This window comes from Rhinolophus sinicus, chromosome 1 (genome assembly GCF_057876585.1).
Source record: "Rhinolophus sinicus isolate RSI-liver-muscle chromosome 1, RSI-T2T, whole genome shotgun sequence".
NCBI lineage: Eukaryota > Metazoa > Chordata > Mammalia > Chiroptera > Rhinolophidae > Rhinolophus > Rhinolophus sinicus.
This window is the reverse complement of record NC_142501.1, coordinates 27262218-27288204: the sequence shown is the minus strand read 5'-3', so window position 1 is coordinate 27288204 and position 25987 is coordinate 27262218. Positions and strand designations below refer to the sequence as shown.

Genomic DNA, 25987 nt, shown 5'->3' with positions numbered 1-25987 from the left:
AATGAACTGGTAAGGACTTGAATACATGACTAAAAATGTCCATAGTCTATTTAACTAATTAGAAAAGAAATTTTCTTTGCAATTATATTTTATGTTACTCCTTTTTGTGACATAACAAAAACAAAGAACAATCCATTGCAAGAAGGATATTCTGAGTCATTCATTGAACCTTTACATGCTTGTTATATTTTTGGCTTCTGTGTGACAAAACAGACAGATCTCTCCATTCTAATGTAAATCAGGTCTCTAGACTAGAGGGTCAGCATGAGTTTGTTTACCTGAGGAAGTAAAGGCTAAAATGAATTTGAAATGAGTAGGAAGTAACCAGCAAACATAATCTGTGAGGGGGTTGGGGGTGGAGAGGAAGTGGAGTAGGGCTTTCTCCGTAGTGGAAACTGTTTCTGTCTGATCATTCACAGGCTGGTTCTGAGTCGCTATTGTTTTATTATAATGAAAGAAAACTGGGAAGCAAGTTTTGAAGTTTTTGTTGTTTTTTGTTTTCAGGGAGAAGGAAGTCAAGTAACTTCAAAGTAATCTCCTTTGCAAATAATCTTACCCCATTATTTCCCTAACACAAAATTCCCTGCCTTCCTCTTCCACAGCTCCTTCCACGGAACTGCCTTCTTTCCTTTTTCTTTTTTCCTTTTTCCCCCCAGGAAATCCAATACATTCAGGATCTGAATGGGACACTCTTCTAAATAATACTTATTAGCTCTATTCTGTGCACATTTTTTCAGTAGACTTTTACAAAATTAGTAAAGTATTTATGTATTTACTTATTAATTCATATATTTTATTTTAAACTCAATTAGAAAGTTTTTTCCTCAGATAAAATTTAATTATCCCGATGTTGTAATTTTTGAAAGTATACACATAGTCCCTCATGACTAAATGCAGATTTCCTAATGTATAAAAGCAGAGCGTGTCAAAGACTTCCTGTGAAAGACTCAGTTAACATGGTTCTATCTTTTCCCTCTTACAAACAACGCCGCAAGGTACATTACTGCCCAGGTGCTTATTCAAGAATTTCTATCCACTAGGAAACTGCAAGTAGAACTGCAGCAATATAATAGCATGTGTACATTCTTTAATTTGTATTAGATATTGGCAGTTTTCTTAAAAGAATCTGTAACAATTTATAGTTTCATTAACCAATAGTGAGAATTCTAGAAAACTTCATTTTGTCATTGACTCATCAAATATTGTCTCTCTCTTACTTTTTAATTTCATTTATTTCTTCTGAAATTCTTTTTAAATGTTTTCTGGAATCTTCTCATTCTATCATCCAAGTTGTTTTAGTGTCATATATTTTTTAATCTCTTTATTTCCTCAGGTTCAAGTTCTCGTACATTAATTATTCCTTCATTTTAACTGAATGAGTTGTTTATCCAGTTCATTAAATACTTTAATTATTATATTTTTTCCTTCTAAAAGTTCTGTTTAGTTATTTTAAAATTTTGTCTGTTTTTGTTTTCATAGTCTTATTCTTTCCTTATGATTGTCTTTGCTTCATAATACACTGTTTCAGGTTTTTACTTACATGGTCTTGGATACTCCTGATTCAAATCCTCCCAGATAGTGTGTTTTTTTTTGTTTTGTTTTCTGTTGTGAGCTCACCATTAGTGTGAATTTTTTCACACGTGGAAGTGCCAGAAAAGAATTTTTTTAATTGAGGTAAAATTGTCACAGAGTAAAATTAACTTTTAAAGTGAATAATTCAGTAGTATTTCGTACTTCACGATGTTGTGCAACTATCACCTCTATCTAGGTCCAAAACATTTTTATCATCTCAAGAGGAAAGCACATACCCTTGAAGCCTTTTCTCCCCATTCTCACCATCACATCCAGCCCTGTCAACTGTCTTTATCTCATCTGTCACACCCAATCTTATCTGTCTCTTATGTTTCTACCTATTCTGGATATTTCATATACATAGAATCATACATTATGTGACCCTTTTGTGTGTGGATTCTTTCACTTAGCATATGTTTTCAAGAGTTATTCACATTGTAGTAGGTATCAGCACTTCATTCTTTATTATGGCTAAATAATATTCCAACTCCAGAATAGTTTTACATTTGTTTCTGCTTATTACCACAGGGTTATTGATGGTTTAGCTCTAGTTTTCATGTCAATTTCATTGCCATGGTGTAGCAAGCCCAAAAAGAGAAAACAAAATGTAATATCAGAAGTGGGAGGAGAAGCCACTTCTTACCAAGCTTAACATCAGCTCACTGCAAGGAAAAAAGCTTCGAGTCTAGCCCATTAACGCAGAACAGATAATGAAAGCAAGGATTATCGCTGAGACACACTTAACCAAAACCTGGCAGAGACAAAGAGTGACTGCCCTCTATTCGGGAGAAAAACCTCTTTGAAGAGAAAACATTTTAATTATGAGATGAAAGAGTAAGGACATCTAGTCTTGCATATCACCTGAACCCAGTGGTGATACAGATGGCCTAGATGTACCACTTTATATAGTATTGAAGATCCAGTTCTAGTTTAAGTGTGAATTTAACTGTTTTTATTATTTAGGGATAGCTGTTGTTTAAAAATGCTAATATGTAGAAAAATGCTAATAATTTCAAGTCCACCAGGAATTGCTCAAGATCTTTGCTACTATCTCAGTCCCTATCTCTATCATTATAGTCAACCATAAAAAGTAAAACTGCATGTTTTCAAACTGGTAAAGCCATAGGAGCTATCTCTTTTCTTAGTGACCAACATTGCATAGCATGAAGCTGATGATTTTGCATTTTATTCTACACATTATTCTATTCAGTTTCTACATTGAATCACCTACTGTGAACAGGAGTTATTATTTCACCATGTTTCAGTTTGCACATAACACTAGTTTTTATAGCAGCAACTAAGACCAACCACTGTACACACCTTTTCTCCTTTATTTATTTTTGTTTTCTTCTCTTTTCCAAAATAGTCACCTAAGGATCACAACAAATATATTTCCTGTGCTTGTGGTATGGTGTCCTCAACACTGGCCAAAACAAACAACAACAAAAAAACAAACGAACAAAAAAAAACAACCATGGTTCAGGCACATTGATGGTATTACATGCACCTTGTACGTTCTTCAGATGTTTCCTCTTCTCTCCTTTCTTTATTATGCCCTTCTATCACTCCTAGTAGATGAATGTTTGAGTTTCTCCATCAAGCACCATGTCTCTTAATTTTTTCACATTTGTCAATTCTTTATCTCTTCATTCTGCATTCTCTGTGATATCTTCCACTCAACCTGCTACTTCACTATTATATTTAGCTTTTCTCTTGAGTATATTTCAACAATAATACTTCATTGTTTTCAAGATTACAATCAAGACTTTTTTCCTACTGTTTTTTGCCTATTTTATGTTCTACTTCTTAACTCCTCAAGAATAATAAGTATAATCATTTTAAAAGGTTTTTTTGGGGAGGGTGGTATAGTGTTTGGGAGCCAAATAAAATCTCATTAACATGGGGTAATTAGGAGGTAAAAAGGTCAAAATGAGTTAGTAATTCTCTTCCTTTCAGACCCATTGCTCCACATAGCTGCTACCAGACTAATCTTCCTAAAATGATTATTTTGTTAGATTACATTTATGTCTACTTTATAAATTCTGTTCTGCACATATGCACTGTTGAAGACTAACTTCAACTGAAATGTAGTGTATTTCATATCCCCATGACTATATTATGGCTACTAATTTGCACTTTATAATCCCTTCACTTTCTTCCCCATCCCGACCCCTTCCCATCTAGCATTCATCAGTTTTTCTCTGTATCTCTGAGTCTATTTCTGTTTAGTTTGCTCATTTACTCTGTTCTTTAGATTCCACATATAAGATCATATGGTACCTGATAAGTTAGCCAATAAAAGAACTCGCACGGTCAGGGAAGTTAAGAAAGTTTATTATGACAAAGTCTGTCATGCTGAGCAACAGTGGTTACAGTCAGGGCTGCGTGTCTACAGGAGACTGCTGTCTGGCGGTGCAGACCAACAGACCTTCTGTCTGTTGTTTTCTTGCAGACATGGCTCTGTCTGTAAGTCACGGTCTATCGCGTCCTGCATGACAAGAGTTGTGAGGAGCGCGAAGCAAGCAAGCGGGGCCGAAGGACTCCAGCCTCAAAGGACTGAGCCCCGAATCGGGCCAACGCATAGCTTTTATTGATTAACAAATGAAGAAGTAAAGCTTGTTAATCTCAAGATCTTTCATACATTATAATAGGAAACTGATTTAAACCAATCAGCCTTGCCTGCAGACAGCAGAACCATAAATCTCAGGATGTATGTACCTCTCCAAGGGACAAAACCTTTACACAAATTAATAGATGGAGAACGGATGTTACCACACCATTGAGTCACTTCCCTGTGGCGAGCCAGCCGCCACGAGTCGAACAGTTCCTGACAAGGGGAGTGGGAATGAAAAAAGGCACTCACACATATGCTAATGCGGCCAGTCTTCAGTGGTCCTGAAGCACCAGGTTTATTTTCTCTGCTGAATTTATACCTTTTGAGTACGTATAAGCTCACAATCACAAAAATGCATTACATCATTAACAGTTGATTTTTTAACTTTTTCACAGAAACTTACTTAATCACTGAAACTCCCCAAAACGATTGTCCCATGACAGAATCCATCAATTATCCTGATTAGCATCACTATGTCTTGAAACTGGTTGTTCCCACTTCATACCTTAGCAGTTCGTAAGCACCCTCCAGGTGCAGGCAAAGACAATGCCTCAGGAGCACAAACCGGTTATGCATTAGCAGAGCCATTAAGGCTTGCAATTAGCTTTAACCATGGCTCCCCACACTTCCCCTGCAGGTTGCGGAAAGGAATGCAACTTCTTTATCCATTCATCTATCAAAGGACATTTTGGTTGTTTCCATGTCTTGGCCACTGTAACAAAGCTGCAATGAACATTGGAGCACACCAGTCTTTATCTCTAAATGTTTTCAGATTTTTTGGGTAGATACCCAGGAGAGGGATTGCTGGGTCATATGGCAATTCTTTAGGATGAAGTGCTCTATAAATGTCAATTATGTCCATTTCATCTAATGTGTCATTTAGGGCTACTATTTCGTTGCTTATTTTCTGTTTGGATGATCCATACTGTCAATGATGTATTTAAGTCCCCTAGTATAATTGTGTTTTGGTCAATTTCTCCCTTTAGTTCTGTTAGTAGTTGCTTGGTGTATTTCGGTGTTCCCTGATTGGGGGCATAAATATTGATGACTTATATCTTCTTGATGTATAGTCCCCTTTATCATTATAAAATATCCATATCCATCTCTGTCTCTTGTTATCTTTTTCACCTTGAACAGTATTTTTTAATGTACATCTGAAGATAAGTTAGAGCTTTGCCTCATCATCTGGGTATATCTGTCTGGTCTGGAACAAATCCACTTCCTCTCCGTGTAACGCCTAGCACTACTGGCACCTTTGTCATTCAAATAGGCACACTCACCTCCTCCTTTAATAGGAAAACTGAAACAGAAAAAGCAGAATCAATTAGTTGTCCACTAAATGTAGGGTGCATTACGCATATCTCTTTAATATTAAAAATTACCCATATATTATGATCTCTTTTTATAGCCAAACTGAATTCCCCATGGTCCTATAACAAGTAGGACTAAGATTCATACATAGATGGATGAAACTACAGGGCCTAGGCTATTTTCACCTTCTTCATTTTGTGCAAGAGAAGAGTGAAGAAATGCTGCTGTGTTACAGGTAATTTTCTGTTCTTCATAGGCCCTGATTTTCTCCTGGCCTATGTATAGACCACTAACAAGTTAATGGGCTTTGATTAGCTGGAGATACAGTAAATCAGGTACAGGGACAGTGAATCAAACCTATCTTATGTCGATAAGCGCATTATTCTTTCAACTACATCCAAAGCCATACTTGGCTGGTGGGAGAGGTTCTGACACCTATTTTCTCTCCAGTTTCAGCAATATTCTGTTTCCTTAAATAACTGAAGACCACAGCAGTGTTTTCTACATCTCTACTGCTAGTAGGAGAACTAGCAGTTCTCCTACTTCCCTACATGTTTTAATACTGAAACTACAGTGCTATTCAGCTGAATTTAAGTGTCCTTACACAGACATTTGGATCAGCTTTCAGATTATAAATGTCTCCCCTTTACCCTGAAATCACTATAGTCTGATATGACCTCCCTGTGAAATGAATAGAGTAAGTACACTTGATTTTGTTGAAACATGCTAGGCTTTAATGATATATTTTTCATTTCTAGAGTGATGAACAGTTTTCAACAACTGGAGAGTTAACAATATATTTGATCCTTAAAACATTTTGAGAATGAGAAAGAGTAAATATTACTATTTTAGTATTGTAAAGGAAGAATTAGAGGTTAATTTTAAGTATTTATGAAGTATCCACAATATACTAGGCACTGCAGATGCAACAGTGTATAAATATAAGTTCTCTTTGATTCCTAAAACTTACCATCTGCCCAAGATCAAAAGACTAATGAGTAAGAATTAGTTTTCAAACTTAGCAATGTCCCGTCCAGTGCCCTTTCCACTAAATACAGTTATATTTCCAATGTTGACTATTTTATCATCATAGAGCAGCTTTTTAAAAGCTTCTCATAAACTCAGGCAAGCAAACATTTAGTGAAATTGTCTGAATCCAAGTTTTTCCACATTATCCAAAATTGTTTCAGTAACATAAAGATTCTATAAATATATAGTTGAGATTAAATTCAACAAAACAAAGTTTACCTGTCTAAACATCATAACTGTGATCTTATTTTATAGGCACTATTACCATCACTCATAATCCTGTAAATGGCTGAAAATTGATGTGATGGTAGCTTTATATAGTAATTTAGCTTGCATTTATATAACACTTAAAAGTTTAAAAAGTACAGTCATGTACATCAAAGCCTCTGATCTTCACAGCAACCCTGTGAGCTCAACAGAGTGAATACACTTGATTTTGTTGAAGAGGTAAGAAACATGAATATATTATGCGGTTTTCTCAAAGTGAAAAGAGCTGGTAAATGACGTAGATGAGGCTGGAATCAACTTCACAGTCATTCTACCTCACCATGCCACCTATGATAGACTTTGGATTGATTTAAGGAGCTTGCAAAAGCTTTGCAAAATACAACTTGCCACTATCTTCCTTTATGATTAGTCTTAAAATAAGTTTTAGAGCATGTAACTAAAGAACACTTTAGGTTTCATACAAAGTGAATTCAAATATAAATATTACTGCCATATTTTTCAAAACTTACCATCTGCTCCATTCAGTGCCATTTAACCATTTCCAGGGTTGGTCTTGTTCTCTGCTCAGTCCAATCCAGTGGTCAGAGGGGCCTTTGTACCTTAATAGGAAATCCTTTCAGAAAACACAGAGATGATGTTCACCAATCTGTCATTACCCAGCCTTTCCCAGAAGAAATCTTGCTTCTGTGCTATATTCTTAACTGTGCTTGCAATTTTCTTCTGTTTAATTGTGTATTGTTTAATAATATATAGGGCACAGATATGCTTTATTATTATCCATACATAGAGAAGATTAAACTGAGAGAATATTGTTGCTAACTTGTTTGCTTTTATTTCAGAATAGTACCCCTTTGTATCTTTGTATCACTATTCCATAATTTATCTATTCTACAATTTGTTGACACTCAAGTTAATTGAAGTTTGAAATTATTATGAATGCTATTACAATATTCTTGGCAACTGTCCTGGAATGGAATTATTAGGACACAGTCGGTGCCTCTTGTCAACGTTACTAAACGACACCAAAATCTTTTCTAATATAATTGTACCAAATTATACTAATAGCAGCAGTGTGGGCCAGTTTCCTTTGCTACACATCCTTGTCAACACTTATAGTGTCTTTATGATTACAAGTATTGACTTTAAAATAACTAAATGTATACTTTTCCTTTATGATTAGTAGATTTAATGACTTCTTAGGGAAATCTTTACTCTTTTTGAAGTCATAAGGATGACCTTTATTTTGCTATTCTTTTTTTAGTTCCTTGAAGTATATAGTTAGATTACTGATTTGAAGTGTTTCTTCTCTTTTAAGGTATGCATTTACACATATAAATTTCCCTCTTAGTACCACTTCCACTGTATACCAGAAGTTTTGGTGTGTTGTAGTTTTATTTCATGCATCTCAAGGTATTTTCTAATTTCCCTTGTGATTTTTTTTTCATTTATAGTGAAAAAAATCCCTTGTGTTTTTCTTTTTCATTTATATTACATTGTTTTATATTAGTTTCATGTGTACAGCACTGTCATTAGACATTTATATAATCTATGAAGTGATCCTCCTGATAAGTCTAGTACCCACCTGGCACTATACATACGTAGTTATTACAATATTATTGACTATATGCCCTATGCTATATTTTACATCCCTGTGACTATTTTGTAACTACTAATTTGTGTTTCTTAATCTCTTCCTCTTTTTCCCCTAGCCCCCAAGCCTCCTCCCATCTGGACACCATCAGTTTGTTCTCTGAAGCTATGCATCTGTTTCTGTTTTGTTTTGCTTTATTTATTTTGCTCTTTAAATTCCACATGTAAGTGAGATGATGTGGTATTTGTCTCTCTCTGTCTGGCTTATTTCACTTATAAGTGATACCCTCTAGGACCATCCAAGTTGTTGCAAATGGTAAGATTTCCTTTTTATGGCTGAGTAATATTCCATTGTAGATATGTACCACATCTTTTTTCATCCAATCGTCTATTGATGGGCATTTAGGTTGCTTTCATATCTCGGCTATTATAAATAGAACTGCTGTGAACATAAGTGTTCTTTTTGAATTAGTGTTATGGATTTCTTCAGATAAATAGTCACAAATGGAATTGTTAGGTAATAAGCTAATTCTATTTTTCATTTTTTGAGTAACCTCCAAACTAATTTCCATAGTGGCTGCACCAATTTGCAGTCTCACCAACAGTGCACAAGGGTCCCCTGTTCTTCACATCCTTGCCAACACTTGTTTTTTTTATTTTTTTGATGATAGCCATTCTGACAGGTGTGATGTGATATCTCATTGTGGTTTTAATTTTCATTTCTTTGATAATTAAAGATGTTCAGTATCTTTTCATATGTCTTTTGGCCATCTGTATGTCCTCTTTTGAGAAATGTCTATTCAGGTCCTCTGTCCATTTTTTAATTAGATTGTTTGGTTTTTTGGTGGTGAGTTGTATGAGTTCTTTATAAATTTTGGATATTAACCCCTTATCAGATGTATCATGGCTAATATCCTCTCCCATTCGTGGGCTGTCTTTTCATTTTGTTGATGGTTTCCTTTGCTCTGCAAAAGCTTTTTAGTTTAATGTAGTCCCTTTGTTTATTTATTTATTTTGTTTCCCTTGCCCAAAGAGATATAGAAAAAAATATTACTAAGAGCAATGTCAGAGAGTTTACTGCCTATGTTTTCTTCTAGGAGTTTTATAGTTTCAGCTCTTACATTTAAGTCTTTAATCCATTTTGAGTTTATTCTTGTGTATGGAGCAAGAAGGTGGTCCAGTTTCATTTTGTATGTATCTGTCCAGTTTTCCCAGCACCATTTATTGAAGAGACTGTCTTGAACCCATTGTATATTCTTACCTCCATTGTCATAGATTAAATGACCATATGAGCGTGGGTTTATTTCTTCACTCTCTATTCTGTTCCATTGATCCATGTGTCTGTTTTTATGCCATATCATGCTGTTTTGTTCCCTCTCTTCCCACATTGCTGAGAGGTTTTATCATACATGGATGCTGCATTTTGTTAAATGCTTTTTCTTTATCTATTGATATGATTATACGATTTTTATTTTTTATGTTGTTTATGTGGTGTATCATGTTAATTGATTTGCTGATACTGAACCAACTTTGCATCTCAGGAATAAATCTCGCTTGATCATGGTATATGATCTTAATGTATTGCTGCATTCAGTTCACTAATATTTTGTTGAATATTTTTGCATCTATATTTATCAGGGATATCAGCCTATAGTTTTATTTTGTTTTGTTTTGTTTTGTTTTTGTAATGTCTGGTTTTGGAATCAGGGTAATGGTGGCCTCATTTAAGGAGCTTGGGAGCCTCCTCTGCTCTTGAATTTTTTGAAATAGTTTGAGAGGAATATGTGTTAATTGTTTGAATGTTTGTTAAAATTCACCTGTGAAGCCATCCAGTCCAGTACTTTTGTTTGTTGGGAGTTTTTGATTACTGATTCAATTTCATTAGTAGTGAACGATCAGTTCAGATTTTCTGTTTCTTTTTGTTCAGCTTTGGACGATTGCATTTTGGGGGGAATTTTTCCACTTCTTACAGACTGTCCAATTTGTTGGCACGTAGCTGCTCATTGTATTTTCTTAATTTTTTTTGTATTTCTGTGATGTCTGTTGTTGCTTTTCCCCTTTCATTTCTGATTTTATGTATAATAATTGGGTCCTTCTCTCTCTCTCTCTTTTTTTTTGACGAGTCTGGTTAAGGACTTATCAATTTTATTTAAGATGCATTGTTTAATTTCCACATATTTGTGAATTTTTTAGTTTTCCTTTTGTTACTGATTTCTACTTTCATTCCATTGTGATTCTAAAAGGGATTTTTTGTGATTTCAATCTTTTCAAACTTATTGACATATTTGTGGTCTATCATGTGGTCTATCAGAATGTTCCATATTCACCTGAGAAGAATTCTGCTATTGTTGGTTGTAGCGTTCTGCATATGTCTGTTAGGTTTAATTGGTTTACAATATTGCACAAGATCTTGTTTTCTTATTGTTCTTTCCATTATTGAAAGTGGAGTATTGAAGTCTCTAACTATTATTGTAGAACTGTTTGTCATTTCAATTCTGTTCCTTCATGTATTTTGGAGCTTTGTGATTAGGTACATATATGTTTATGATTATTAGATCTTTTTGCTATATCAAAACTTTTATTAAGCTACAATGTCCTTCCTTCCATCCTCTTGTAAACTTTCTTTTTTTTTAGTCTATTTTGTCTGACAGGAATATACCTACCTAGCTCTCTTTTGGTTACTATTTACATGGAATATTTTTTGTCATCCTTTTAGTTTCAACTTCTTTGTGTCCTTATATGTAAGGTGAATCTCTTGTAGAAAGCATGTAGATGAATCTCGTTTTTTTTTTTTTTCTTTAATCTGCCTGTCTCTGTTTTTTGATAGAATACTTTCATCCATTTACCTTTAATGTGACTTCTGTTAAAGAAGGACTTACTTCTGCCATTTATCTATTTGTTTTCTATATATCTTCTATTTTTTTTAATTATTTACTTTAGCTATCACTGCATCTTTTGTGTTTAGTTGATTTTTTTGTAGTGTACCATTTTGATTCCCTTCTTTCCTTTTCTGTATAGTTTTTAGTAATTTTATATATTGTTGCCTTGGGGATTGCTAACATGTTAAAGTTATAATAACTTAGTTTATAATATGAACTTGGTTTCAATAGTATACGAACATTTTTGCCCCTATATGTCTCCAACCCTCTCTGTTTACATTATTGTCATAGATTACACATTTATGTATTGTATGCCCCCTAACATTGATTTATAATTTTTTTTATGAATTTACCTGTTAAGTCATATATGGAAAGAGAAAAGTTACAAAGTAAACCAAAAGTGCAGTAATTCTGACTTTTATATTTGTATGTGTGTTGACCCATATGAGTTTTCTTTATTATTTTGGCTGAGTTACTAAGTACAGTAATTTCAGCCTTTCTTATTACTTGTAGGATACATCTACTAGTCTACTCAGTTGTTGATTATCTAGAAATACCTTAATTTCTTTTTCATTCTGAAGGGTAGTTTTGCCAGATACAGAATTCTTGGTTGGCAATTTTGTGTGTGTGTGTGTGTTTCCAGAACTTTAAATATGTCATTCCACAGCTTTTTGGCTTCCACTGTCTTTCAGAATAAATCAGCTGTTAATCTTTTTAAGGATCCTATGCACATAGCTAGTTGTTCCTCTCTTGCTGCTTTCAAACTTCTCTCTTTGGATTTCAACAACTTGACTATAATTTGTTTCAATTAGTTTCTCTTTGAGTTTATCCCATTTGGAGTTCATTGAGCCTCTTAGACATGTATATTCATTTCTTTCATCAAATTTGGGAAGTTTTCAGCCATTATTTCTTTAAATCTTTTTCTACATCTGTTTCTCTTTTCCTTCTGTGATTCCAACAATATATATATATTTGTCTCCATATGTTGGTCAGTTTTTTTGTCTATAGTTTCCTTTAGCTCACTTAACATATTCAAGATAGTAGATTTTACATCTTTAACTCATAATTCCAATGTCTGGATTCCCACAAGGATCGTTTCTGTCAGATTTTTTTTTTCCTGTGAATGGGCTATACTTTCCTATTTCTTGTAAGTTTGTAATTTTTAGTTTAGAACTTGACAGTACGAGTATTCTGTTGTGATAATTTTGGGAATCTAATTCTCTTGCTCTTCAGGGACTGTTGAAATTTGATTGTTGAGATTTGGAGCCATTAGTTTGTCACTTTTCCAAACAATTTTTGCAAAATGTGTATTCCCTGTTGTATGCAGTCATAGAAATTTCTGTTCCATTATTTCCATTGTTAGCCAGTTACCTGCTAAAGATTTGTTAAATGACTGGCTCCCAAAAGGGAGGACAAAACACAAGTACTATTTCTTTAAATCATCTGAAAGCCACTTCAGTTGGTGGCAGCCCACCTCTGCATCTGCCCCTCAGCAATAAAAAATAACAACACATTGCCCCAATATTTGGAGAAAAAGGTTTTTGCCCACCACAGCTCCAACAACATGAAGCTTATGCTGAACATGGACAGCAGTCCCTATGGCTCTCTGCTATGATAGGGTGTGAGGAATGGTAGACAGTATTGAGTGGGAAGGCTGAAATGAACTGAAATTCATCAACATACTCATCAGGTTCTTGTTTGAATGCTGCAGGTGTTCAATTAGACTCCAGAGTTCCAAATTAGTTACTTTAGAGAGTTTCTGTCAATTCTCTAAAGGTCCAGATTCCAGGAGCTTTCTATTCCACCATCTTCTCTTACATCACTCCTGCTTGATTATTTTGAAGCGATATTATTAACTTCATAGAAATTTAAAATTATGTTTCTGCCTCTAATATTATAATTCCTATATTCATAGTTCTTACTCATAACTCAAAGAAGGCACTGTCCATCTTTCTGCTGTGAATGTTAAGGTAATTATAGATGGCCCACTGCAAAATATAGTACCTGCTAGTTTCCTCTATCCTTATGCAGAAAAATCAATATCTAGGCAGGTTCTAAACCTGTATCTTAAACACTCTCACTTGGAATGACATTGTGTTTTGGTAGGGCCATTTTTTTTTTTTTTTTTAATTGTAGCCAGAATTATTTTCTTACCAGTTCCTGGAGGCTTTCAACCTGAACAAGATCAGCATCTTGTGAGTCACAAAATCTCTTGCTGAATGTCCAATTCTTGGTATCATCAGAAAAATAGAAGCACTTTCTTTGGAAACCAATCCAGTTGTCTGGGCATGCAGCTTCAAAACATTCTGATGGCTTCTGATGGAATTCACGTCTAGTCACTGAAAATAAAATCAACTTACTCTTATATTTTCCTGTATATCTTACCTAGTACTTTCTAATCTATTTCCCAGTAATCTTGTGAAATACTAAATGTATTATGATCATTTTTCAAATAAGGTATATGATGCTGAAAGTCATTGAATACTTCACACTGCAAATGGCAAAGCTGAGATTCAAACTAGTGCCTCCAGTGGATGATCTCAAAAAGGCATTAATAAAGCCTGAAACTCTGACTCAAGTAGTGGTCCCCTTGGATTTCAACAATGTTACTTTTCCTTAAAATGTCGGATACATCAATATCAACATTTGACTAGCCTCAGAGAACAGATAGTTCTTCAAATACTCTAGTTGCCTTAGTAAATAAAATGAGAGACAGAGTATAGACATAACAACTTCTATGAGTAGTTTCTTGAAATGATATGGTCAGATACATGTCTAAGTAATAGCATGAGAATGAAAGAAGTAGTTATATCCTGAGCTTCCTTCCACTAAGGAGCTTCCTTTGATTAAGAAAATTTTATGAGGATGTCTGTATTTTGAAGCTAACAATACTCCATTGTCGGACTTTTTTGATACACTTCCCATATATCCAGGGGTGAGGATCTCTGCAAGTGCACTTAAAAACAAGAAAAGATTCTCCAGATGGTCTTCACTGAGCTGCTAGTAGCTGACTATTCAGCTTCTATGACCATCTTCTCCTGTCAACTTGGCAGCTTTGAAAGTGTTTGTGGCAGATCAGGAAGTTGTGTCCTCATAGCATAATTTCCATGGAGGCCCCTTAGGCTTGCCTCTTGTGAAAAAAACTCCTAGCTATGGATAATCACTGAAGTATTCTGAATGTCTAATCACATAACACCAGGAAAGTATGCATTCTAAGGTACTCACCACAACAGATATCGTATAATGCCTATCAGAGGAAGTGTGTATTTCTGGGACTATACCTGAAAGCAGCTTGCCTTTCTTCAAATCTGTATATACCTATTGTGCTTTCACTGCTCCTACCTCAACCATTTTAAACATGAGGTACAGATAAGAGGATGATTAGCTATTGGCTCCTCGTGAGTAATCTTTTTCCAGTTAAAGTACTAGTTGAAGAGAAAAGTATGGGTAATGAAGGCAGTCACAATACCAAGTAAGATCTTATGATTATTTAAAGAAATGAGGGCTATAAATTTAAAATGTACTTTGAAAACATTTTCTTGATTAATATTGAGGTATTTACAACAAAAATATTTCCTCCTTCGAGTTCCTCCTTTTTTTCTTTATTAAATAGTTACTGTTAATTTAAAATCTTTACAATCTTAATTTATATTTGCTTCATCAGTATATAACATTTTATTTTTGGTTACAGAATGGCAAGACTAGATCATCCTCTGTGGAATCATAAAAGTATTAAAGAGAAAAGTATAAAGAAAATCATATAAGTCTTACCTAAAACATGGAATATTCCAAGTATTCCTGACTTTAAGATTTGTAAACAGCATTTGAAGGGCCTGTTATGATAGTGCCTGTGATTGCATTAACAGGGGGTTAACTTTAGATTACTACTCAGGTTGGGGTGACATTGAGAGGAATCTTCTTGTAGTTTTCTATATCTTGGTTTATGTTAGATGCAGTGCAAGCATGTTTCCAGCTATAAGGTCATTTTTGTAGGCAAGCTGCTTCCAGGGTATGCGATCCAAGATGGAAGCTTTGTTTAAGAAAACTGGCTATATTTGCCAAACAAAAATAAAGACTGGAGCATGCTAGAATGTCTGGAAGAGAAGACTATAATATATTTGTGTTTACAGAGCCACGTAGTAGCTTTGCTATTTTCTCTCTCTCTGTTTCTCTCTCTCTCTCCCTTTCACCATCTGATCTGCTGTTATTCATGCAGCATGTGTCATAGAAGTAAAATAAAATCTTTGTCCCTAGCTATGACAGACTAGACTGTCTGTCAAGAGACTGTTGCACATACCCAATGACAAACATATTAACCAAATTCAAACTCGTCTTCCCTCTTCATAATTTTTGCTTTGCAAAGTTCAAGTTCAGGTAGAGAAAGTAATGAGTAATCATTCTGCTCAGGGTTTCTGTCCATGGGTAACCCTGAACAACTATCACACTGAGAAATCTTTAAACTTAGAGTGACCATCATAAGTTAATTATTACCTCTTCTATAATTTCTTTATCTGTAACCTTATAACATGTCCATTAAGGATGATAATAATGGTGATGATGTTGATTGTGGTGCTACAAATAGCAGCAAACAATTTTTTGAAGGTGTTATTTTTTATCAGGTGTGAACTAATTATTATATGTGCAATGAATTGTTTAATCTTAATAACATTTTAATATGCTATATTTGCCACCAATTATTCCATTACCTTTACACTACAGAGCTAAGTATGAGTTTTGTATCTCTTGTCCACTAATGGTCTTTGATGACTCAGATACTACAAAGCTGACTTTATTCCAATTGAAAGATCCTCTATAATCTCTCACTGACACCAGAGGGCAGAGTCACAGATTTCAAAATTTATGGTATGAATAAATAAGGGCAAAACTAAGGACTATTGGAAATTTTTTTTACATGACACATCATGCTGAGTGGTTTGTACTATGAATCCCAAAATAAGTTTTCAGTCAAAATAATATGAAAAATTAAGAATAGATTAATTAATTAATTAATTAATTAAATTGCACAGTCTACAGCAGATTAGAAAATTAGCTCTTCAGACATCAGCCAGATTGTTCATCCAAAAACAAGTGTTGTCAGGATGCAGAGAAAAGGGAACCCTTGTACACAATCAATAGAAATGTAGATAATTGTAGCCATTGTAGAAAACAGAATGGAGGTACTTCAAAAATTTAAAAATAGAACTACTTTATGATGCAGTCACTCTGTTTCTGGGTATATATCCAAAGGAAATAAAAGCACTATCTTGAAGAGATAACTGCATTCCCCAGTTCATTACAGCATTATACACAATCACTTAACATATGGCAAAACTTAAATGTCCATGGATGCATGGGTGGATACAGAAAATATACCATACCAAGAATGATTTATCTCTAGCTATATACATCCAATGGAATATTCAGCCTTAAAAAAGGAGGAAATCCTGCCATTTGTGACAATCTGGATGAACCTGAAGGAAATTGTGCTAAGTCAAATAAGCAGACATAGAAAGACAAGTACTGCATGACCTCATTTATACAGTTGACCTTTGAACAACATGGGTTTGAACTGTGTGAGTCTACCTATATGAGGATTTTTTTTCCCAATAAACACCTATACTGTTCCCTACAACTAAACCTAAACTTACTAAACACTATAGTTGCCAAAAATAGTGGCAAAAATTTGGCAACTATAGTTGCCAAAAACACATATAGTTTGCCAATAGAGATTCCAGAAAAAAACCCTTGCATATATGGTCAAATGATTTTCGACAAGTGTACTAATACCTTTAGTTAGGGGAAAGTATAATATTTTCAACAAACAATGCTGGGAAAACTGGATATCCACATTGAAAAGAAAGAAGTTAGGCCCTTACATTAATTAATACATGTAAAACTAACTTAAAATGGATCAAAGAACCTAAATTTAAGAGCTAGAATTATAAAAAACTCTTAGAAGAAATGATAGGGAAAAAATCTACATTCAGTTTGGAAATGATTTCTTGAATATGGCATCAAAAACACAGGCAACAAAAGAAAATATAGATAAATCAGACTACATCAAATTAACAAGGTTTGTGCCTCGCAGGACACCATCAAGAGAGTGAAAAGGCAACCCATGTTATGGGAGAAAGTATTTTAAAATCGTATTTGAAAAAATAAATAAATAAATCATATTTGATAAGGAATTACACAGAGTACAACTAAACAACAAAAAAAACGAACAATCCAAGTTAAAAAATGGGCAAAGGACTTGAAACAGTCATTTCTCTAAAGAAGATATAAAAATGGCTAAAAATTACAAGAAAAGATGCTCAGCCTCACTAATCAAAACCACAATGAGATATAACTTCATCCCCATTAGGAGGGTGACTATCAAAACAACAAAAAGGAAAATAAAATTGACAAGGATGTGGAGAAGATGGAACACGTACGCATTGTTGGTGGGAATGTAAAGTGATGCAATGACTGTGAAAACAATTTGGCAGTTCTTCGAAAAGTTAAATATGTATTCCAATGTTTATCTTCTAGGTATATACCCAAAAGAATTAAAAGCAGACTCAGATACATGTACACCAATGTTCATAGCAGCATTATTCATAACAGCCAAAAAGTGAAACAACACAAATATCCATCAATAAATGAATAGATAAATAAGATATAGTATAGGCATACAATGGAATATTATTCAGCCTTAAAAAGGAATGAAAATAAAATATATGCTACAAAATGGAGGAAAGTTGAAAACAGTATGCTAAATGAAACAAGCCAAACGTAAAAGGACAGATACTGTATGATTCCACTTATATGAGGTATATAGAAAAGAAGTAGAATAATGGTTACCAGGGACTGAGGCAAGGGATAAATGGGAATTTATTGTTTACTAATTGAGAGTTTCTGCTGCGATGATGAAAAAGTTCTGAAATATAGTGGTTATGGTTGGATAATATTGTGACTATACTAAAAGCAACTAAGTTGCACATTTAAAAATGGTTAAAATGGTAACTTTTATGTTATGTATATTTTGTCACAATAAAAAACAACAAAACAAAGAGTTTAAAACATGGAAGGATGATCTGGAAGAATATACTTAGTATGGTAAATCATGGATGATTTTGTAATTTGTTATTACAGGTTTTTATTTCCCGCACATTTTAAACCAAGAACATTACATTCATAATCAATGTTTATAAGTTCTTGACCTATCTGCTTCTGAAAATCTTTTCTTAATAAATACTTTTGTCTCTATGTAGTAGAATGGAATAAGAGAAAGAGAAATGAGACCATAATCACTGGATGGTTAGTTAGTGAAGATTACTTTTCCTTATTTCAAAGAGCAGGTCTTATTTTCTCCTGGGAATTTGTGGAGCATTTAAACAGGATTATAAGTTATAATTAAATGTAATTTTGGAAGAGACTGTAAATTGTTTACCAAAATCTGTTTTCTTCTTCTATAATAATTTAGTAGAATCGGGGCAAATTCACATTTCCCAGACTCCTTGTTATGTATAAGTGCCTTTGTTACTAGGTTTCCACAAATAAACTTGGGTGGAAGAGATGTATGACACCTTCATCCTAGACCTTAAAAAACTGAGCATCCCTCCTCAATGCAGAGTCTTTCCCTGTCCTTCAGGAAGCGTAGGCTTCATGGTTAGATCCTGAAGATGCCAGTGATATCCAAGAGAATAACAGAAGATAGGAACCTACAGATCTCAGGATCACTGAGAGGTCAAAGCAGACCACGTTTTGTAAGCCAACTTGTTTTTGTTTATGTTTTTCCTTTTCCTTTCTCTTTTCTCTTTAATATCATCTTAGCCTATATCCTAATTAATACATTGTTTAAAGAATACATGCTGAATTCTTGGCCAGTATTCAAGCATTAAAAACAATTTCATGCAGATAGGATGTGACTGCTCTATTTTTACACATCCTCCATCAAGACCTTCGCACAATGACTTTGAAGTAATACTAATTGAAAATGCAATTTCTAATATATATATATATATATATATATATATATATATATATACACACACACAAATATATGTGTGTATGTGTAAATACATCATATATATACATATGTGTGTGTGTGTGTGTATCAAAAAAAATATATACAAGTGGATACTTTGGTCAACATTGGTCAAGCAGTAGTTCGCCATAATCAGAAGTGTCTGGACACTGATGATAACCACTTTTGTAATTGCCGAAGTCAAATGTGACTTGTATTCATCTTTTGTTATTGGTATATATTGAGTATTACAATTTTAATAGTTTTTTTCTTTCTTAAAATGTGTATACATTTTTTGGCACCATGTGTGTGTGGGGGGGATGTATCACATGATAATAGATCTAACTATAATGTAAATTAAAGCATAATATGACTGGCAATTGTGTTCTCCCTTCTGAGGACTCTGGTCATTTCATTAAACTTGCAATAATGTGACCCCTATCTTAGACAATTAAATTTTTAGATCTTATTTTATAAGGCTATTGGAGTTTAACTCAATTGGTGAAATAAAAAAAATTATCAGGAACTGTAAAAAACAGAAAAATTATCAAGACTTCTCTTCTCTTGGTAATTCTTAGATAAACAAAGATTAAAATTCACTTACCTAACAAAAGAGTAATAATTCCAAACACTGTGATTACCACACATATTATGGAAACAACCACGACTGAATGATTTTTTGAAGGCAGATGACCTGTAACAATTATGGGAAAGCATATTTTTACTTTAAATGTAGCTAACAAACTACTAGAAACATTACCCATCAAAATGTTACTTCAACTTAATTTCTTCCCTTTTCACTAGATGGGGCAATTGGCCTGTAATTTTATGAATTTACAAATTTGTCTCCAGAATTTAATTGTTCACAGAAGTTAAACTTGATATTGAATACACAACCCATGAAGTAGCCTTGCACCGTTCCCAAAAAATAAACACAAAGCTGATTAAACCTCCAGATACAGCTACCAATTTATTAGAAACAAAAGAGAGAACTGTGTGTGTTGATTTTATTCCTGTAGTTTGACATGATTTTCTCTTTTACTTCTAATAAACTGGTAGCTGCATCTGGAGGTTTAATCATAATGGTTTTAAGTCCATTTTAGGACGTAAAAGGCATTTTTTTTAAAAGGCAAAACTAAGGTGAGGGTATGATTATTAAAAACGTAAAATTAGTGTTATTCTTGGGAGAAAGGATTGCATATGGTAACGAATACATGAAGGGCTTCTGAGCTGGATAGGAAGCTTCTTTCTCTAACAAAGATAGTATTAATAATTAACAAGGGTGTGCATCTCAATAATTTATTGTTATATATTTGTTTTATACAATTTTCTACATTTTTGTTGTATCTCAAAACATCTTATCTAAAACCTCTTATAAATTCCATTGTTGGAATTCTCTTCCGGCTCCATCTCTTAGCTACAGTACATTGTAATTAATTTATCTAGACACGTTCTTGGCTAAACAGTGTTATTTGTCTCCAGCATTCCATTCACACTACAAACATCAGCTAGATTTTCATTGATGCTACTATAGACATTTTTCTTAATTAATAGACTTAATTTTTTGAACAATTTTAGGTTTACAGAAATATTTAATGGGAAGTATAGTTACCATATATCCTCTTCTCCACCCCTACCCCCATTTCTGCTATAATTAACATCTTGAACATGGCACTTTTGTCACAATTGATAAGATAATATTGATACATTATGATTAACTGAAGTTCTTAGTTTGCATTAGAGTGCCCTTTTGTACATTTTATGTGTTGACATGTATACACCATTATAATATTATACAGAATAATTCCACTGCCCCCAAAATCTGCTGTGCTTCAGCTATTCATTCTTCCTCTCTGCCCACCCCAAAACCCGGACAACCACTAATATTTTTACTGTCTCTTTTGCCTTTTCCAAACTGTCATATAGTTGGAGTCGTACAACATGTAGCCTTTTCAGTTGGTTTCTTTCTCTTAGCAATAAGCATTTAACGAAGGTTTCTTCTTCTTCTTCTTTTTTTTTTTTTTTTTTTTTTGTAGCTTAATAGCTCATTTCCTTTTATCACTTAATAATACTCCATAGTATGGATGTATCAGTTTATGAATTCACCTATTCAAGGGCATTTTGATTGCTTCCAGGTTTGGGCAATTGTGAATAAAATTGCTATAAACATTCATGCTCAAATTTTTGTGTGGATGTAGGCTTTCAATTCACGTGGGTAAATACCAAGGAGTGTGATTGCTGGATAATATGGTAAGAGTATGTTTGGTTTTTTAAAACACTGCCAAACTGTCTTCCAAAATAGCTGTGCTAGTTTGTGCTTTACCAGTGATGAATGAGAGTTCCTGTTACTCCATATCATCACCAGCATTTGGTGTTTTCAGTGTTATGGATTTCAGCCATTCTAATAGGAATGTAGTGGAATTGCATTTTTGTTTGAATTTGCAATCTCCTAATGATGTACGATATTGAGCATGATATGCTTATTTACATTCTGTATATTTTCTTTGCTGAAGTGTCAGTTCAGATCTTTTGCCCATTTTTAATTATTTGTTTTTGTTTTCTTACTGTTGAATTTAAGAGTTCTTTATAATTTTTAGATAACAGTCCTTCATCAGATATGTGTTTTGCAAAGATTTTCTATAGTACTTTTATTCTTTTAATGGTGTCTTTCATAGAGCAAGTGTTTTTAATTTTACTGAAGTTCAATTTATTGAGTTTTTCTTTCATGGATCATACTTTAACATTGTATTTGGAAAGTCATCCCAAGCCCAAGATCACCTAAAATTTCTGTGTTATCTTCTAGGAGTTTTATAGTGTTGTATTTCACATTTAGGTTTTTGATCTGTTTGAATTTTGTGAAAAGTGTAAGGTCTGGGTCTAGATTTATTTTTTACATTTGGATGCCAATTGTTTCAGAACCATTTGTTGAAAAGACTATCCTTTTCCCATTGTCTTTGCTACTTTGTCAAAATCAGTTGACTATGGATGGGTCTTTTTCTAGGCTCTCTTTTCTCTTCCATTGATTACTTGTCTATTCAATCTTAATTACTATAGCTTTAGAGTAAGTCCTGAAGTCAGGTAGTATCAATACTCTGACTCTGTTCTTCAATATCATGTTGACTGTTCTGAGTCTTTTGCCTTTCTATATAAACTTTAGAACCATGTTGTAGAGATCTACAAAATAACTTGCTGGGAGTTTGATTGGCATATCAGTCATAGTTGTTTTAAATTCCTAGTCTGATAATTCCAATATTTCACCATTACTGAGTCAGTTCTGATATTTGTTCTGTTCTCCAACTGCATTTTTTTGTTGTTGTCTTTTAGTATCGCTTATAATTTTTGTTGTTGCTGAAAGCTTGCAAATATCTGACCATTATCCTTAGTTCCTGACAAAGAGCTTCAAAAACCGTTGGAATTTCCTGAGTGATAAGAGTATTTTTGTTATGCTAATGTGATTTTGTTATGCTAATATGATTTACTGTGGGGGTCCTACCTAGCTCTAGAATGGGTGTTACCAGAAAAACCAACCACCATGTGATTAGAGATCAGAGACTTTCAACCACCTGACTTCTGACCTGCGAGGAGAGAGGGAGGTAGAACACTGAATTTAATAATATGGCCAATGATTTAATCAATTATGCCTCTATAATAATACCTGGACTAAAAACTCTGGACACAAGACTCCAAAGCTCCATAGAGGTTTCAGGTTGGTGAATGTATTGACATGCAGAAATAATTCACTGGAGTTCCACCAGGGGGCGATTTGAGTTCTGTGCTCTCACTCCCACCCCAGCATTGACTCCTGTGCCTCTTCCGTTTAGCTGTTCCTTCATAACAAAATCATACGCGTAGTGTCTTCAGTGAGTTCGGTGAGTTGTTCCAGTGAATTACCAAGGCTGAGGGAATTGCAGAAAGCCTCAAATGTATAGCCAGCCAGGCAGAAGTGTGGGTAGGTAGTGTGAAAATGGAATTGAATCATAGGACACTCAGCTGCTGTCAGAAAATTGGTGTCAGAACACAAATCCAGACAAGATATATTGGGTAAAAGGAAACTGATAAATTGGGTAACTGATATATTGGATAAAACTCCATTGGCTTCTGTGGAGTTTTTTGTTCCTGGGCTTCTGTTCTGGTAAGTTATTGTTTTCTGCATCCATCTGTGTCTCTCTTCAGCCTGGGGGCTCTGGTTTTCCATGTAACCTCGGTTCTCTGGTGGATCTAAGAAGAGATAATTTTCAGTTTTTCAGGAATTTTTGTTTGTTTGTTTCATTTTTTCTTAGTTTTTTTTCTTGTGTCGATTGAGCAATGACTCATAGTCTCCTTACGTGCTCGATCAGAACTATGAAGTCCTTTAGAAGATAGTTTTCTCTGTTAGGCCCTGATGTTAAATTGATATACCTTGCAGTAGGACAGAACAGAGGTCTCAAGTGAGCCCTAAACTGTACAATTTAGCCACCCACGAGTGTTTATGAGCAAGAGGACAGACCAGTCAAGGGGCCTCAAATGGGAGGTGGGAACTGAGTTGCAAAAGCATGGACCAAAGGCAAAACAAGCTGGAGTAAAAAGGAAAGCTGATTATTAAAATACTTTTTTCATTTTATTGTAAGCTCCATGAGGAACAGAACCTTGTCTTTTTGCTTGCCATTGTGTCTCTATCATCTAAGTCAGTGCCTATAAAATAGAAGGTGTTCAAGAGACACTCAATGTGTGGATGATTCTGGTTCCAGGTAAGTGGAGTTAGCACACCACATCCTCTCACTGAATGCAACTATAAAACCTAAATAGAATGCATAGAACAGCTATTAAGGACTGAAAACTATATATACTGTAGCAGCAGCAATGTTATCAAGAGCACCAGAATTTGAGGTACCACCAAAACAATCTTGAATTTACCTTTCCCCTAACCCAGTATCAGTGCCCTGAACTTAATGTACCCAGAAGCCTTGAATTGAGTATCTTTTGGGGGCACAAATGTAGAGAGCTCCAGAAGAAGCCCTCTAGCTCTGGTTAAAGGAGTAGAAAAAAGGAACTAAAACGCAGACTATGAAAATAACCCATGTTTCTTTTTCTTTTGTCCATTCTTGTGTGCCTCAAACTTCAGGCCGTAGTATCATGATGGCAGTTGCAGTAGCAATTATGGCTGCACCTAGTAATAGCCTGAGGGAAGCGATCTTCTTCTTCTTCTTTCAGTAGAGCTATTGCTCCAAGAGGGTGGCGCCAACTTAGCCCCCACTTCTGTTTTCTCTTGTTTCCTCCTGTCATATGGGCTAACACATACAGCCACATTTGCAGAAGTGCACGATAGAGCAGGGTAACTAGAGTCACAAATCTCTGGCTGTAGAACAGAAAAGAGCAGCCCCTGGGAAACTTGGGCAGATGGTTAAAAAGGAAGAACTTTGGAAATGGACCCTCTGAATCCTATTTGTGAACTCCTCGACTCACCCCCCTACAAACTGTGTATGCCTAAACCTGACCCTAATTCATGTACCAAAGACACTGAGACCTGAACTAATGAATAGAACATTGCCCAGGTCCCACAGAAGGTCTGAACCTCGACAGACGGATTGCCTGCCAAAACCAAAAATATCAATATACTCCCAAAATTTAAACACAGTCAAGAGTCTCATAACAAAGATATATATTCAAAATTTCTGGAGTACAATCCAAAATTATTCAGCATATGAATAACCGTGAAAATTTCAACCTGTATGGGAAAAGGCAATCAACAGAAGCCAATGTTGAGATGACATAGATGTTGGAATTATCTGATAAATATTTTAAAGTAGATGTTTTAAAAATACTCAAAGTACCTAGTTAATGAGGAAATAAATGAAGTCATTTAACAAGAACTAGAAATCGTCTCTTCCTCATCAGAATTGCCTTCTCTCTAAATTGATTACTACTTTTATCAAGGACAAAAAACGTTTTTATTCCTAAATTATGACATCTCAGTTTTCCCCAAATGGTACAAAATCACTTTTTTTCACTTATTAAATCATCATATAAAGCCTCAAATATATTTTTTTAATTTCAAGCTTCATATAAATACGTAATATATATGATATGTATGTACATATATTTTATTTTTCTCTTTACAGTACATCCAGTGTAAACTAATTCCATCTAATGCTCTACTAAGTTTTTTCCTTGGACTTCTGTTTGCTTTATTTGTAAATGTCCTTTACTTACTTTTTAGTTTTTTTCTCTCCTATGAGCTTTCATGATAGGCTTTCTATCTTATTTAATAATGCCAATACCTTGCATTTATATAATGCTTTAGTTTGTATTGCTCTTTTCAGTGAAATTAACCACTTTTATTCTCAACCATAAAATTTAACGTGATCTCATTCTCTTACATCTTTTTCTAATAGTTCCCTTTCTTTACTTGTTAGGACAAATATTTCAGTATCTGCCTATTTTACACAAATTATAAATCAACTATGACCTCTAGCCAATCTGTCTCTCACTCCTAAAAACTCTTTTCCTGTTAACCATTGCCACTAGTGTACAGACTGGATCCCATCACCACTACTATTTTGTTTCTTACCTGGATAGTTCAGCAATTCAGTTGGTACAACATCTTTCTCCTCATAATTGGTGTCATGCATTTTGTCTCCCGTTTTGCAGTGAGCTAAACCCCAATCAACTGTCTCAACCCAAGAATGATTCAGACAAAAACGTATTTTCAGATAGTACTTCCTCAGTGACCGAAATACCACGGTTTTAACTATATCTCATTATGAAACAGAAACACAG

At 34.3% G+C, this 25987-nt stretch overlaps 1 protein-coding gene across 2 annotated transcripts; it reads right to left on the bottom strand.

Moving 5' to 3' along the window:
• Positions 1-2880: 2880 nt before the first annotated feature.
• LOC148759027 (C-type lectin domain family 2 member D-like) lies at positions 2881-25947 on the bottom strand. Of its 2 annotated transcripts, XM_088797894.1 has the most exons (6): positions 25779-25936; positions 22887-23449; positions 19836-19925; positions 13378-13562; positions 7264-7367; positions 2881-5486 (listed from the first exon to the last, which is right to left on the bottom strand). In XM_088797894.1, the coding sequence occupies exons 2-6, from the start codon at positions 22924-22926 to the stop codon at positions 5330-5332; spliced, it is 576 nt and encodes a 191-aa protein (XP_088654020.1). In that variant the 5' UTR covers positions 22927-23449; positions 25779-25936; the 3' UTR covers positions 2881-5329. The 2 variants fall into 2 exon arrangements, with proteins under 2 accessions (XP_088654020.1, XP_088654018.1); XM_088797892.1 differs by lacking the exon at positions 22887-23449 and having other exon boundaries at positions 25779-25947.
• Positions 25948-25987: the final 40 nt, after the last annotated feature.

Excerpts from the sequence above, each read along its gene's own strand:
- LOC148759027 (XM_088797892.1), bottom strand. The coding sequence starts at position 25,839 with ATGCATGACACCAATTATGAGGAGAAAGATGTTGTACCAACTGAATTG. Across the intron at positions 19,926-25,778 it reads TGAATTGCTGAACTATCCAG|GTCATCTGCCTTCAAAAAAT; the intron begins GTAAGAAACAAA and ends TAATTGTTACAG. Across the intron at positions 5,487-7,263 it reads GGCACTGAATGGAGCAGATG|TTTTCCTATTAAAGGAGGAG; the intron begins GTAAGTTTTGAA and ends TTTCTGTTTCAG.